We start from the raw sequence: 15,825 nt of genomic DNA, 5'->3' as shown, positions 1-15,825 counted from the left end.
AAATGGTTTGTTTAAGCAGACATCTAGTGGTTGCAATATAGAAGTTAAACTATGGTACGCCCACTGTTTGTAGATCTCTGCTTGGTGTCTTGCCAAGAATAGTCGATTCATGCTGAAGGGGAGAAAGAAATGAAGGATGTACGAATTGGTCGCTAACACGCAAAATCAGGTGCTTTATAGGTAAAATTTTCCAACTGTTATACAAGCAACATAGTTAACACTTTAAAAACTACAATGATCATAAAAGAGAAGTTAATTTTCCGATGTTTAATTATAAACAACTCATCCCAGAATACGGACTGATTACCCTATTATTAGAATGGATTCTCCTCCTGTTGACACGCGCAGAAGTGTCGAAGGGTCTCGAATCGGTGGGCTTACTATACCTGGTATAACAGCAATTTTTGTGTTATTTTTTTTTCCTAGAAGACTTTTAGCATTCTCGGTTAAATGACTACGAAACATATCCCATACTAATAAACTGCATTTCTTCATTATACCACCTGGTCGCTTGTTCCACACATTATTTATCCATAATGTCACACCATTTTCGTCCATCCATTCTTTTTCATGAAAATGTACAAAAACACCTGAAGGAAATTTTATCTTAGGTTTAGTTTTATGTTTGAAGATGATCATTGGTTTTAACTTGGTTCCCTTAGCCAAACATGACAATGCAACCATAAACCTTGTTTTTTCATGACCTGTTCTTCGAACTAGCACACTCTTAACTTTTGAGACTCCACTGTTTTATTGCTTATCATATCAAAGCTCATAGGAATTTCATCCATATTTCCAATATTTGACAATAGAAATTTATGTTCTTATCTCAATTGAATAATAAATTTATGGAAACTGGTAAGTTTGTGGTCAAGATATGCCTGGTAGTTTTTGAGTAATTTAAATTTTTTGTCATATTACCAGATTTTGTCTGTTCATAAAACGATTACACCATCCTGAAGTAGCTTGAAATTCTATACTTTCATCCGGATTCAATCTTGACCATGTTAGTGCATATGCTCTAATCATATTTCTAACAAGATAACTATTCTGCCTTTGTTCGAATACCCATTCTGCAATGTGATTTTCCAGTTGCGGCCAACGGGTGATCCCTGTTTTCATCGCCCATTTTTTTCTTTGGCAATTTTTTAAAAATATCTTTCTTCTTCCATTCTCTTACCATTTTCTTGGTTATGTGAAACTTTCTTGCAGCAACACAGTTATTAGTTTGCTTTGCTATTTCAATTACCCTTATTTTAAATCGAGCTTCATACTTTCTTTGTTTTGTTGCTGGTTCCATGATTTTAAATGATAACAATTTTAATAATCCTAAAATTAAAAAAAAATGCAAAATTAATAATTAATTAAAATTAGAGTTAATCACTTTTAATTAGGGTAATTCGCATAAATATTAAATCTATGCTATGCAAAAAATAATGGATATGCATATATAAAAATAACTGATATAACAATAATACTTAACGTTATACAAGAAAGAAGAAATTGGGGTCATCTTATACAAATGACATAAGCTTAAAATCTAAAAATAGCCTAAAATTTAGTCCTCGTCTTATACGCCGGTCGTCCTGTATGCCACATATACGGTATTTAATTTGCCCACCTCTCCATGTGAGGCACCTGTTCTCTCAGTGATTGTGTCGGTCCTTTTCATTTTGCCTCTTTCTTCAATGTATTTTTTTCCAGTATTCTTCACTTTACTTGAGTCTGTTTTCACTATCATGTCTTGTAGACCACCATCACTAGGATTTTAATGCCTTACTGCTGTATTTGCTGTACAGTATTATTCGTGGACATCTGGAAAGGGGGATCCTGGTAGTCTTGCATTGCTTTGGCACGATGGGCAGTTCTGGATGGCTCAGCTGGATTCATTCAGCTAGTGGGCATGTCTGTGAGGATCAGTGATGTTGCAGTAATTCTTTCAAGATGTCTTAGGACAGGGCTCAAGGCTTTCTGTGGTGAGGTATGGTGTCCGGAGCAGCCATTGTTCCATTCTTGAATGAAGTCGTTTCTTGCTGGTGCTGAACCAACATTCCCCTGAAAATTGAATAATTTTTCATCCTCTCAATTCTCAGGGTCCTCTACAAACCTTAACTATGTTGACAAACAATGGAAACATCAACAGAAAACCAAAATAAGAAATAGGTTTTCTTATTTTGGTTTTCTTATTTAGGTTTTCTTATTAAAACAGCAAATATGCCACTTATATTACATACCGCAGAGGGATGTCGACTTAGAAAAATTGTCACCCTTTTTCACCCAGAAGTGTTGGCAGGATCTTAAAAATCTGAAGAAACTGTTCAGAAGATATTCTTATTGAAGCACCAACACGGGCACAATTGAAAAAATTACTTTGTGCGACATCTATTGGAAGAATACCAATTATGGTTATCCCCACAAAACTTAATTTTTTTTAGAGGTGTAATATTGGAGTGGGACCTCCTTGATGTATCTTATCTGATGAGATGTCCTCTGAACTGAATGACCTAGGAGTGACATCCATAAGGAGAATCCTTATACATAGGAATGATCATCTGGTTCCTCCTAGAAACATAATCCTTACAAAAACCACCTACATCTGTCAAAGTGGGTTATCTCAGCTGCTCAGTAAAGCTCTGTCCTGAATCCTTTGTGCTGCGTTATATGTATATAAATATGCTCATTCTCCAACTATCTGTTGCAGTAAAGATCAAAACCCCAAAATGCCCTACTGTAAGAGAAGACCACCTAACATATTTTCACTCTTGCTCAAGGTGGATAATAAAAACGAAATCCAAAAAATTAAAACTGAACAGTACTTACTTATCAGGAGGTGAGGAGGTAGTTTTACCAGGTGTTGTCACTACAAAGGTAGTGACAACACCTCGTAAAAGCCCTTCCACTGAGAAGGTATCTGTAAAGAAAGTGTCAACAGAGACCATAACTTGTCAGTCCAGCTTTATCATGACATCCCTTAATCATATGTCTTGCTCACTGTCTCTTTAGACCGAATCAAAGAGAGAACTTAATATGGTCTTGCTCCTGAGGACATGCCAAAAATGATTCTACTACATAAAAATCCACTTATTAAAAAAATAATGGATTATGTACCATGGAGGATCAGACATGTCCCAGACCCATTAATAGATGGCCTATTAATAAATAGCATGCACTTTGATTTCCCCTTCAATAAGATGAAACAATTAACAATCTTTGGACATTTTTTCCAATGAAGAAATTATACTCTGGCCATTCACAATTCCCCAATAAGAAACAGTCCAAGGCTAATGTAAACAAAACCTGTCTGCATAGGAAGCCAGATGGAAACATTTCTAGAATAGAATTGCTGTAGATTCCTTCAAAATGGTGACAACTTCAAAGCTCTCTTGCAGAAGAATAAACCATTATGTTTCTGCCTGCAGGAAACATACCTGAATCCAGTGATGATCTGGCATTATGAAACGTAATTGTTCATAACGACAGGACAGGGGATGAGCTTTCCCATGGAGGAGTTGCAATCTTAGTGGGTGACCACACCTTCTTCCATCAAGTTCCACTTAATACAAATGTAGAGGCTGTTGTCATCTGACTCTCAGAATTCTTATGACAGTGTTTTCTTTCTTTCATTCCTTTTTCAAGGTTACACATGGTCAGCATTCATGATGTAGAATTTATGGAAACAAAACACACGTGTTAGAGCAATTACTTATAATTAGGAAAATAATACTCGATGTTTCAGCCTCTCTTTCGAGGTCATCATCAGGAAAACACATATGAACAACACGTGTGTGTTGCTCATATGAAACATGACTACACAAAAGTAAGCTAAAATCTAACTGCTTTGCTAATCATTTATGTAGCTTGAACTTTGGTGAAATAAACAAATTAAAAATAAAATAAATAAATAAAATCCATAAATACTTTTTATACATAAGTATAAATAACATATAGATGATTAAAAATTACAGCAGAACTATATCAAATACATCTTTACAGTCCTGTTATCTTTTGTTAGGGTTCTGCCATCATGTTCTGATCCTGTGTGTCATCCATAAACTTGGAATGAGTCTATTGACTCCATGGAGGAGTCAATAGACTCATTGCGTCTTGTTGAGATATGGATGATTATTCAGTAGGAATTCAGCAGTCTTATAACAGTGTGCTGTGTCTACCTACCTCTTCCTGCACATATCTCTCAGGATGACCTTGATATATTACAGATGCCACTACCTTTTAATCGGATTTAAATGGACACAAAACTCTTTGGGGTATTGCCCAAACAAACAGAATTGTTGTAGAGCGTATGCTCTGTAACTCTACTCCTGATGTTTTTGTCCACAGACCTACCTGAAGATTCACATCAATTGGCTATTCCCCCCCCCCCCCCCCCCCCCTTCTGACTGCTCAAGTGGGAAAATGATAAAAACTTGTGGGAGTGATCATTTTCCTGTGATGTCCACTTTTCTAACAATGCACTATGAGGGTTGTTTTGAAAAGTTTGGTAAAAAAATGTTACTTTTTTTGGAAAAAATTGCCTTTATTTCTCAACATAGGTCAACTTTGGTCAAGCGAGTTTCCAATTTCTTCATCCCCTCTAAAAAGTGCATTTGTCAAATTTTGCAAAATAGTCATTTGACAGCCTTGATGACATCCTCTTGAAGAAAAGTTTTTCTCACCAAGCCAAATTTTTAAGCCTGGGAACAAGAAGTCACATGGGGCCAAATCCGGAGAATATGGTGTATGTGGAACCAATCCAAACCTCAATTCGTACAATTTTGCCTTTGTGGGATGGTGCATGGTCTTGGTGAAAGAGCACTTTTTTGTGCACCTATCTTGGCTGTTTTTTCTTCAGTTCTTCTTTTAAACAATCCAACAATGAAGCATAATAGGCTCCTGTTATTATCTTACCCTTTTCCAAATAGTCTATCATGATAAATTCCTTGGTAATCCCAAAAAACAGTGGCCATCACCTTCTCAGCTGACAAAACGGTCTTTGCTTTTTTCGGTGCTCTTTCACTGGGCGTTGTCCACTCGTTTGACTGCTGCTTGGACTCAGATGTTTAGTAGTGGATCCAAGTTTCGTCTGCAGTCACAAATCAACATAAAAAATCCTGCGAATTGTAATTAAATACTGTTGAAATGGCTTCGCATGTGTTATTGAACTACAGTCAACAATCGTGGCATCCATCATGCACTTTCACTTGGTGGTCCTCCATAACGATACTATGGATTTTATCGATCATTTCCTTCGTAGTGACCTCAGTCTGCCATCAGGAGTGCGCTTCATCTTCGATGGACTTACGACCACATTTAAACTCATTTATCCAAAAATAGTTTTTAATGCTAGTGCAGAGTCCCCATGAACTGCATCTAACTCGGCTTTGATCTGTGCAGCAGTCCATTTCTTCAAATAAAAGTGTTTTATCTGCCAGGGGTCATGAAAAAGATGATACATGCCGACACTGGTATGAATGAATGAATTGTGTCGCCGTCTATTGGAAATTTACCAAACTTTTCAACCAGCATATATCATGAATATCACAGTAAAAAAAAAAAAAACTTGATCAATCAGACTGGCTAACCTTCTTCCTTCCTAGCAGAATTTGATTCCATTTGAAGGAAAATGTTTTAGAATTAAAAAATAGTCGATAACAAGGAAATTTATTAGTCATTGAAATATGAAAAACACACCTAATAGTTTTACCCACAAAAAAAAAAAGAACTGGTTGCTTCATCAGGCCACAGTAAACATCAAAAATCTATGAAGAGATGACAAAGTTGATAAATTCTGAAAAAAGTTGCAAGAAAAATAAATTCATGCTGACAAATAAATGTGAAATTGTGTGGCATGCATTGGCTGTCAGCAGTTAACGACAGGTGATTGTTGGCAAAGTGAAAGTCTCTGATGTTAAAAGATTTGATAAGCGATTTCCACAATGTCACTTATCAGTCCTTGGTTTTTATTCGGTGGTCCATGTAAATGAATGGCTGTAAGTGATTCAGAAATGTAGAATAAAAATTTTCTTCTACATAAAGCATAGTTTGAAGCATTCTAATGAGCTTGCATGGTCAGTATTATAAGTATGGTAGGCCAGACTACATATCTCTCTTTTCTTTTATGCTCAACATCTGCGACATGTTGCTTCTTTTTCATCTGAAATCCATGGTTTGTCTGTCTTATGTAGGGTAATCCACAAGTGTATAGAATTCTCCATAGTAGAAAGATGTGCTATATTTAGGAGATATCAGGAGGTTGTAAACAGTGTGAATCAGTTCAAAAGTTACTCTATATTTTTCCAACTGAAAAAAAAAATTCCACAATTTTTATTATTTTTATGTGGTTCCCACCCAAATCTATAGTACATTTGTACTGTGACTGGGCTAAGGATCCCCCCCCCCCCATTTTTATCAAATTTATTTTTGTATTATTTGGAAACCATGATCTAGAGACCAAACATGGAACTTTTTGAATCTATTTCAGGTCTCCAATAAGTGTGGCAGTGATCTCACACCGGGCAATGAAATTCATTTCCTACCTTAATCACAAACATCCATGCCCACAGCAGCATTCGAACCCATGACTTGTTATTTGGAGATTGGGTATGCTATCCACTTGGCCAACCAGGTCTTTTTATTCTATATGGAAATATGACTTCTGCATTGGTTTATTAATCTTGGTATCTCCTTAGGTTTGGTTATCAATGATGAGATCTCCAAGGTCAACTGATCTGGGTTTGCATTATGGAATACTAAGGCAATTGGCACAGTCGACAGTCTCTGTATACAACTAGACTAGATGTGAAGTTGTTTTGCAGTTATGCTTAGATGCATGGTTAAAACAAGAATACTTTCATTTTAAAAATTTATGGAATTTACAACCATGTTAAAAAAACTTTTTTATTATCCAACATTTCGATCTTCACATCAAGATCATCATCTGGAGCACACATCAATATACAAGACAAGCTGAGTTACATTATTAACTGTAAGTTAAAGAAACAATGATTTGATCATGTTATTCTACTGGCATGACCTCTAGTGAAAAAATAAATTTTTTTTTTTACATCAAGCTAAATTTTATTTACGGTGACAAGAATAAACATTCTTTCAGAAACAATGATGTCCTATTTTTAGTATTACAATTCTTATTTTTGCTTTTAAGATACTAGATTTTCTTAAATTTCAGAATTATGGGGAAGCTGGCCTTTCTGATCATGCCCCGAATTTCTTACACAAAGTTGACTGGAAAAGCACTAGCTGTCTACATCGCACTAAAATATGGTATGAACGGAAAGTTAAGGAAGCATGTGAGATTATTATCAACCACCCCAATCTGAACAATAATGATAGTCTAAAAATCCCAAACGTATGGAATGTATATATTCGACCCACGGAATGTTCCTCACTAAGAACAACTATAAACTGTAGAAAATCCAGTATCTTAAAAGCAAAAATAAGAATTGTAATACTAAAAATAGGACATCATTGTTTCTGAAAGAAAACGATCTGAAAGAATGTTTATTCCTGTCATCATAAATAGAATTTAGCTTGATGTAAAAAAAAAAAAAAAAAAAAAAAAAAAAAAAAAAAAAAAAAAAAAAAAAATTCCCCCACTAGAGGTCATGCCAGTAGAATAACATGTGATCAGATCATTGTTTCTTTAGCTTACAGTTAATAATGTAACTCAGCTTGTCTTGTATATTGATGTATGCTCCAGATGATGATCTTGATGTGAAGATCGAAACATCGTGATAATAAAAAAAGTTTTTTTAACACTGTTGTATTATCCCGATGTTTCGATCTTCACATCAAGATTTAAAATGAACTGATCACCATGTAACTCTAAAAGAAAAGTAAAACAAGACTACAATTTCTTGTTAAGTATAATATACAGTATAAATTCTAATAAACACACAAGCAGTACAAGGTAAAATGAAACTTACAGACTCCAGTAGTCCTAGCTAGGAATGATGTCCTCTCTATATGCTATTATGAAGCTTAGATTGTAATTCATTATTACTAAAAGTTACTGTTTCCCATATTTTAAAAATTTAATATCCATATTTATTTTAATTCAGATTTTTTTTTTTAAGGATAGCTTGTAGATTATTAAAAAAAAAAAAAAAAAAAAAAGTAGTCACAATTGTAGATGTATCTAGAAGAAATTGAAGCTTAGAAGAACATGAAAACATATCTATAATCATGACTGCAGGAAGTTCAAGTCTAGTGGACCATGTTTTGGAGCCACTTGAAGAATCAAATGGGTTGGGGCAAATTCAGATGAGGTTATTTATTTTAGAATTGCAACTACTCCTAAAAACAGTCTAATTTAAATAAGTATGTCAATTCTTTCTTTCAAGGTTACACAATGGTCATTATTCGTTGTGTAGAATTTATGGAGACAAACGCTTATGTTGAAGTACTTACAGTTATGCAATTAACACTCAACATTTCAACCTCTATATTTGTATGTTGTCCTGACATCATCAGGACAACATACAAATGCATGTCACTACACAAAAGTAAGCCAAGTCTAAATGCTTCTGTTAAACACTAACCTGACCTCTCGTGAAAACAAACAAAAAAACAAAAAATATATAAAAGTAATTAATTAACATAAAATAAATTTTCTATATACATAAGTATAATGATATATAGATGATTAAAAAAAATTACAGTGGAACTATATCAAATCAAACACATCTCGAACATTCTCTTATCTTAAGGTTTTCTTGTGTTCGGGGGTTCTACCATGTTCTGGATGCTATATAGATTATAGATAAGTCCAATTATTGTAATTACTAATTCATTATTCTTGTTGATGTTAGGATGATGTTTCAGCATCTCACAAATTTCATTCAATTTTCTTTCAAATCAGGTTTTGGTGTGGTGTAAGGAGTTGGTGCCTTTCCAGTTGATTTTATGACATGTTATGAAGTGGCCTGTCTGATCACCATGTAACTCTAAAAGAAAAGTAAAACAAGAATACAATTTCTTGTTAAGTGTAATATACAGTATAAATTCTGAGAGGCCTGTTTTACTATAGTGAAGGAATTTAATGTGGCGTTCCTTTTTTTTTTTTTGTTGGAATGGTGTGTCCTGTGTTTCCCTTATCTAGTGTAGGTTGCAGGTGCACTGAATTTTGTAAATCCCTAAGGTGGCAAGGTAGGGAAGGGATATTTAGATGATCATTGTGTTTGTGTAGTGTTCTATTTTTTTTCTGATGTTCCCATAATGTATTGTATGGTTATGGCATTCTTGTAATCTTTTTTGTTTGTTTGTTGTTGCCATTTTTTTATGAATGTTTGGCTAATAATTTCAAATTCCTTCTTCAGCACCTGCACATTGGAGTAAATTGTTAGGGCTATCTGTTTGAGGATACTGATGACCCCTAGTTTTGTGTTGGATAGTGGTATGAATTTTTGTGTATGTATTGGCCTGTGTGTGTGTAGGTTTACAGTAGACCATGAAGGAAAGGCAGCCTGAGAGAAGACCTGTCACAAGCGTGTAGAAAAGGAAGATTGTTTCCAATCTCGACAATATGCAAGATTGAAAATGAAAACTGTTAGACCATGCACTTCAAACATGTCACAGAATCAACTGGAAAGACACTAATTCCCCACACCACACCCAAACCTGGTTTAAAAGAAAATTGAAGGAAGCTTGTGAGATGCTGAGACATCATCTTAATCTCAACTAAAATAATGGATTCGTAATTCTGATTAGTAAGTCTGGAGAACCCATCTACAACCTACATAGCATCCAGAACATAATGGCAGAACTACAACATGACATTGGAAAGGCACCAAGTCCCTACACTGTCCCAAAACCTGGTTTGAAGGAAACTTGAAAAAAGCTTGAGAGATGATGAAATATCATCCTAATCTTAACAAGAATAATGGATTAGTAATTTCAAGTATCTGGAGGATCCATCTACTATGTATAGCATGCAGAACATGATGACAGTATCCCAACACAAGAAAACCTTCAGATAAGAGGACGTTAGAGATCTGTTTGATTTGACGTAGTTCCACTGCAACTTTTTTAATCATCTGTATATCATTATGTAAAAATTATTTTAACTTCATTAATTAATTTTTTATATATTTTTTATTTTATTTATTTTTTTCCATTAGAGGTCAGGCTAGTGTAAGCAATTAACAAAGCATTTAGATTTATCTTACATTTGTGTAGTGTTATGTAGCTTTTGTCCTGTGCATAAGTATGTTTTCCTGATGATGACCTTGATATAGAAGCCAAATGATGGATGTTATTTGCCTAATTGTAAGTACAGTAATTACTCCAACACAAGTGTTTGTCTCCATAAATTCTACACAGTTATGCATGTACTGTACACTTTAGTATGCTAAGTTTCACTTTACTTTTTGTGTTTGTTTCAATTTGTGTTCTCCCTGAAGATACCTCTGTTACTGAGGTGAATATGGTAGCATTAAACCAGTGTTTAAATTTCTTTTCTGTGGTGTTCTAATTGTATTAAATATCTAACATGAATCAAAATCATTAAATTTTGTCACATGCGGGGTGCAAGAAAATGAACAAAGGAAAACACATGCAAAGAAGATTGATAGCTATTCATTGATATTTATCAATGAACTGTGCAATGAAATAATCTTTATTATATTTCAGTATACATCAAGCTTCTTTGCTTTTGAATAATTTTTTATACTAATGTATAAGTAGCAAAGTGATACAGTTAACAGATCCAATATATTTATTTTTAAACGGGTTTGATTCTCTGTTGGATTATATAGAGTTTTTGGGTTTACATGAAAGATTGGCAGAGAAACATTTGTTTTAATTGCAGCAAAAAAATAAGGAAAAACTAATATCATTCATTATTTAATGTGCCTTACTTGATTTGTGAAAATACATGAATATTTCTCTTTTTTTAGGATGGAATTGATTATACCACTAATAATGAGTTGAAGAAGCTGCAGTTTTATGGAGCTGGACCTAAGATGCCAGGCTATCAGATTCATGGTAATGCTACAGATGACTTGTTATTATCTGTTTAGATAGATCTTTGAAATACAGTTAGAGATAAAAACCTCACCTCATGAGAAAAGTCCTACAATTAGCCTTTTCCCTATCTTTTTTTGGGGATATCTTTCTTTTTCTGCATTGTAATACCACCCTCTATATTATTATTAGCCAAGGAAATATAAGTTTATTGTTCTGCATTATATTTAGTAATTTTAACAATTTTCAGCCAGCAAAGACTCCTTGCTTGGCATCAACTACAATAAAGAAGAATCTTAATGAGCTAAGTTAACTTTATTTTTCATAACAAATGTTTTAATTTTGAAGTTGTCTGATTTTTTTTTTTTAATAAAAAATCAGACTTCATAATGAAAACATTTGTTATGAAAAATGAAGCTAACTTTTAACTCATTAAGATTCTTCTTTTATTGATTGTAGGTAAATAAGTTTTTTTTTTTTTTTTTTTATGACAGCTTTCCAGCAGAAAGGTAAACCCATACAGAATTAATACCATGGCTGGGCCAAAAGTTTGGAAATTGTACTAGAGACTAGACATGGCAATTTTTTTGAACCACTTCAACCTTCTCATAATATGCATGATAGTTTTCTCATCCTGCACATTAAAAACCACCTCCAACTTAGACCTTTATGAACATCCATCATGCAATAGGATTTTGAGACAACCTTACCTGCAGGTTGGAAATTAAATATGCTCTCCACTCAGCTGACCAGACGTACAAATGAATGTTTCAATCAGCAATATGAATTGCACAAAGATTTTAAACATTATAAATAACATAGGATGGACAGTTAACTGAATTGAATATTTATTTCCATATAGACCTATGTAGAGTCCTCAGAAGTAATTTTTAAATACAGGGTGTCCCAAAAAAATGTAAAAACTAAATTTTGTAACTGATTTAAAATAATGGCTGAAATGAGATTAGGCTTTCAGGAAAGGAAATTTATCCCAAAGTTCTACTGGAGGTTGTGCAAGAACGTAAGTGAAGTGCAAAGATAGTTTAGAAGGGACTTTCAAAGAGATCCACCAATGCAACTCACTATTACTTAAATTAGAGGTAAGTTTGAAGCAGATGGAACTGTTCAAGATGTCCGGAAGCAGTATTCCAAAAGACCGCAGACATCCGCAAGAGAAAATAAGCTTCTGGAAACTTACCACCAATCTCTAAGAAAATCTGTTTGGCAAGCGGCCCGTGAGATGGGAATTTCAATTTTGAAATTCCTGCCAGACAGGAATCGCATTTTGAAGCATTGCCCATTGGAAAAGTTTTATTCTAACATTAGTCCACGGCCTCAATGAAGATAATCCTGACCAATGAGTTGAACTTTGTGAGTGGCACCTGGCAAAATGTGCAGAGGACTTGTTTTCAGATTGTTTGGAATGATGAATCTACATTTAAGTCAAATGGCTCAGTTAATTGCCAAAATTGTAGTTACTGACAACTGAGAATTTGAATGTTACAGTGGAACACCATGTGACCTAACAGTGGGTTACAGTTTAGTGTGGATTGTCAGTGTTGTGCTTAATTGGACTTTTTATTTTATTTATTTATTTATTTATTTGGACAACACTGTCACTGGTGCCATTTATTTAAACTTGCTGCAGGAATCTGTTGTGCCACACATTCGAGAGAAGTTTGGGGATGAGGAGGAGTTTTATTTCCAACAAGATGGAGCACCTCCATTGTGATATGAGAGCCTATCTTGATGAAAATCTGCTGCACAGAAAAGGCAGCATTGAATTCCTCCACGTTTGCCAGACCTCACACCACTGGACTTTTTTATGGGGACACATCAAAGATGAGGTTTATGGCACAAAACCAGCAACAATCAGTGAATTGAATGCAGCCATTGAAAGACAATGTGCCCAAATACCAAACGAAATCATTCGTGATGTTTGCATTTCCATTGGTCTGTGTTATCTGCAGTGCCTGGACAGGAATAGTTATCAGTTCTAACACTTGCAATAACTTAAAAAGATTCTACATATGTTGTCTTTAATTTGGATTATAAAACTTAGATGTATCATAACAAACATTGTATTTATAATTATTCAATGTGTGTATATATTTTCTGGGACAACCTGTATTATTTATTCAGATGTTTCTGTCTTGCTAGGATTTTGTCTACTGCTAGTTTCCTTTAACTTTTGATCATGTCCCATTATTGCATTGTAACCTAGAATTTCATTTAATGATCTGCAACCCCTCCCCAAGAATTACATGAGCCCCGGTTCTTAGTGGCACTGTGTGCAGCCAACATTCACTTTTTTATCAGTGCGCGCTCACACACATGCACACAGAGAGAGTTATCTAGATGTATGTGTTAACATGCATTGGGGAGATTATGAGAACATTGAAAATAACAGGTGGCTGCATTTCAATATGCTTAATACACTTGAGAACAATGGGATGTTTGTATATCAGACTATTAATTGTCAAAATAATACAGGCGACATATCTAACTACCAAGGAACAGGTAGATCATGCTGCGTTAGGATGCAACAGCTTGTGAGGACTTAGAAGGCATGCCTCTGCCATAATCCTGTGAGAACACAGAAAGTGATGTCACGAGAGATGAATGTTTTGCAGAGAACGATGTCATGTATACTAACTGATGACTGGGGGTGAGAGCCTATCATTATTATATTGGACACTTCCACACAGAGGCGTAGTGAAACTATGGCCAATATGGCTCCGACCATAGGCACTAATTTTACATAGGCACAAAAATCGAGATTTTTGAAGTTTTTTTTTTTTTTTTTTTTTTTAGAATGGCGTAATTTTCTTTCCTGGCCATAGGCGCAAAAATTCCTCACGATGTCTCTGCTTCCACACGCCTCAACTTATGTGGCAGAGAATAAAAAATCAAAGGCACTGCTCCAATAGTATACAAACATAGATATCCCCTTCACAAATGAAAATGTTCATCATTGAGGAGTCTTTAATCCCAAATGATTGGATATATCTCCTGAATGGTCACTTACACCCAGGATTCAAAGAGGTCATCACCCTGTATCAGTGATGGTTTGGTGGGAGATGACGTATCAGGGGCATCTAAGTTGAATTTCTGTGAGAAAGGAGTCAAAATCTCTGTCAAAGTATATCAGGACTGTGCTGAACCTGTGGTATGGCTTCTGAACAACACCTTGTTTCACAGTAGGCAGTGGATCTTCCATCAGGACTCAGCTCCTGTACACAAGGTGTGGACTGCACAACAGTGGTTGGAGATGAATGTGCCCAATCACATATCACCATTTGAAGTCCTGATTTGAATCCTTGAGAGAATAGCTTGCAAGAAACAACACTCCAACATTGCTGTGTGAAAGTGGATTTGAAGTGAGCACTGGCATTTCCATTGGATGTTGTGTGTGTGTGTGTGTGCGTGCGTGCCACCGTCGATATGCAGCCTCAGGCTTCAGGCATTTGTGACGTAAAAAGGAGTCATTTTGAACATTGAGTGCTGCTATATGCACATTATTCATATGGTTTGTATGTGCTGAAAGTTGTAAATGATTTACTGATAGATTAAAGGTTTATGTGCTGCTAATCAAGTTGTAATAATATTTATGGCTAAACTAAGCAGTATTAAATCCAACTCGCATTCATTTTATATGCACTGTAAAACACACCTCTGCAAGATTTATTTTGTACTTGAATGTGTTGTTCATTCACAATAAAGTAAATGCACCAGAAGATATAAAACAAATATACAAAACAAAAAATAGAAAACCCTTCCATGAAGGGTTTTCTATTTTTTGTTTTGGAAAATGAGTGCAACCTGTATTGATATGCATACCTGTCAAGTTTTTCAATAGTTCAGTGGTTGTAGTGCATTGGAATTGGGAATCATAGTATGCTTCATCTAGCTAAAGATTAAGATACCAAGAAGCTGCATCTATATTGGCTAATTTTTTGAAACAAAATAGGTTGCTGGGTGTGATGCAGTTTCTTAATGCATCTTGAAAAGTCTAGGTGGTTCATGAACTGCATCTAGACATAGCACAAGATTTTAGAAACTGGAGCATTCTTGATTTGGAAAGTGGCCACCTATGCAGAAGTATGTTCAGTTTGTAAAGTGTGCTTTTTTTGCAAAATCCATCTTATAATCAATACTAACTGCTACTAGTAAATTTGTTGCTACTTCTCTGTGTTTCTTTTCCTAATCCAGTAATTCACAGATTCTGCATTCTTTAGAAGAGGATAAAAGTAATGCCACACAAACTGTATTATGTAGTCTTTTCAATTCACTGTAGCAAACGCCCTGCTATGACAAATTAACCATAACAAGGCCTGACTAAAACTCATAGGTACTATGCTATGCTAAAAGATATTCATCATCATCAGTGGTTCTAACAGGCACTTAACACCTATGACCTTAGTGAGGATATCTATATTAATGCAATATTATGAGTATAGCATAATCATCAAATACACCAAGAACAACTGTTATCACCATCACAATTTTTTTTGATAAAACCTTTTAGCAAGAAAGGGTACCAAACAAATATACTTAAGTCATTAACTAATTTCCAAACTTTATCAAGACATTAAAAATAAAATTCCCCAAGATGTATAATTAAAGAAACAATGGCTTGTAATCACTATTATAACTACATTTGCTATTTGAAAGTCACTGCATACAAATTCTCTCAACAATCAAATAGTAAAATATGCTTTCCCCTTCATATAGCTTTCATAGAAAGTTATGTGAAGGGGAAATGGAAAAGCACATATTGCACACTTAGTGACATGCCTGTTCAATATGGTTACAAAAATTATGAGAATTTGTCTCATTCTTTTTTGA

The 15,825-nt window shown here is 34.7% G+C and overlaps 1 protein-coding gene across 2 annotated transcripts in view; it reads left to right on the top strand.

Moving 5' to 3' along the window:
• Nucleotides 1-15,825, top strand: part of Kdm5 (Lysine demethylase 5) — a 561,081-nt gene that overhangs the window by 107,680 nt on the left and 437,576 nt on the right. For both annotated transcript variants that reach the window (XM_090393222.1, XM_090393221.1), the window contains one exon: nt 10,911-10,998. In XM_090393222.1, coding sequence (XP_090249348.1) covers nt 10,911-10,998 — 88 coding nt within the window. The remainder of the gene's footprint in view (nt 1-10,910; nt 10,999-15,825) is intronic.

The sequence above is a fragment of the Typopeltis vanoorti genome, chromosome 5 (genome assembly GCF_054136105.1).
Source record: "Typopeltis vanoorti isolate ZY-2024b chromosome 5, IOZ_Tvanoo_1.0, whole genome shotgun sequence".
Taxonomy (NCBI): Eukaryota; Metazoa; Arthropoda; class Arachnida; order Uropygi; family Thelyphonidae; genus Typopeltis; species Typopeltis vanoorti.
Note: the sequence above shows the minus strand (reverse complement) of the source record. Positions and strands in the feature narration are given on the sequence as shown.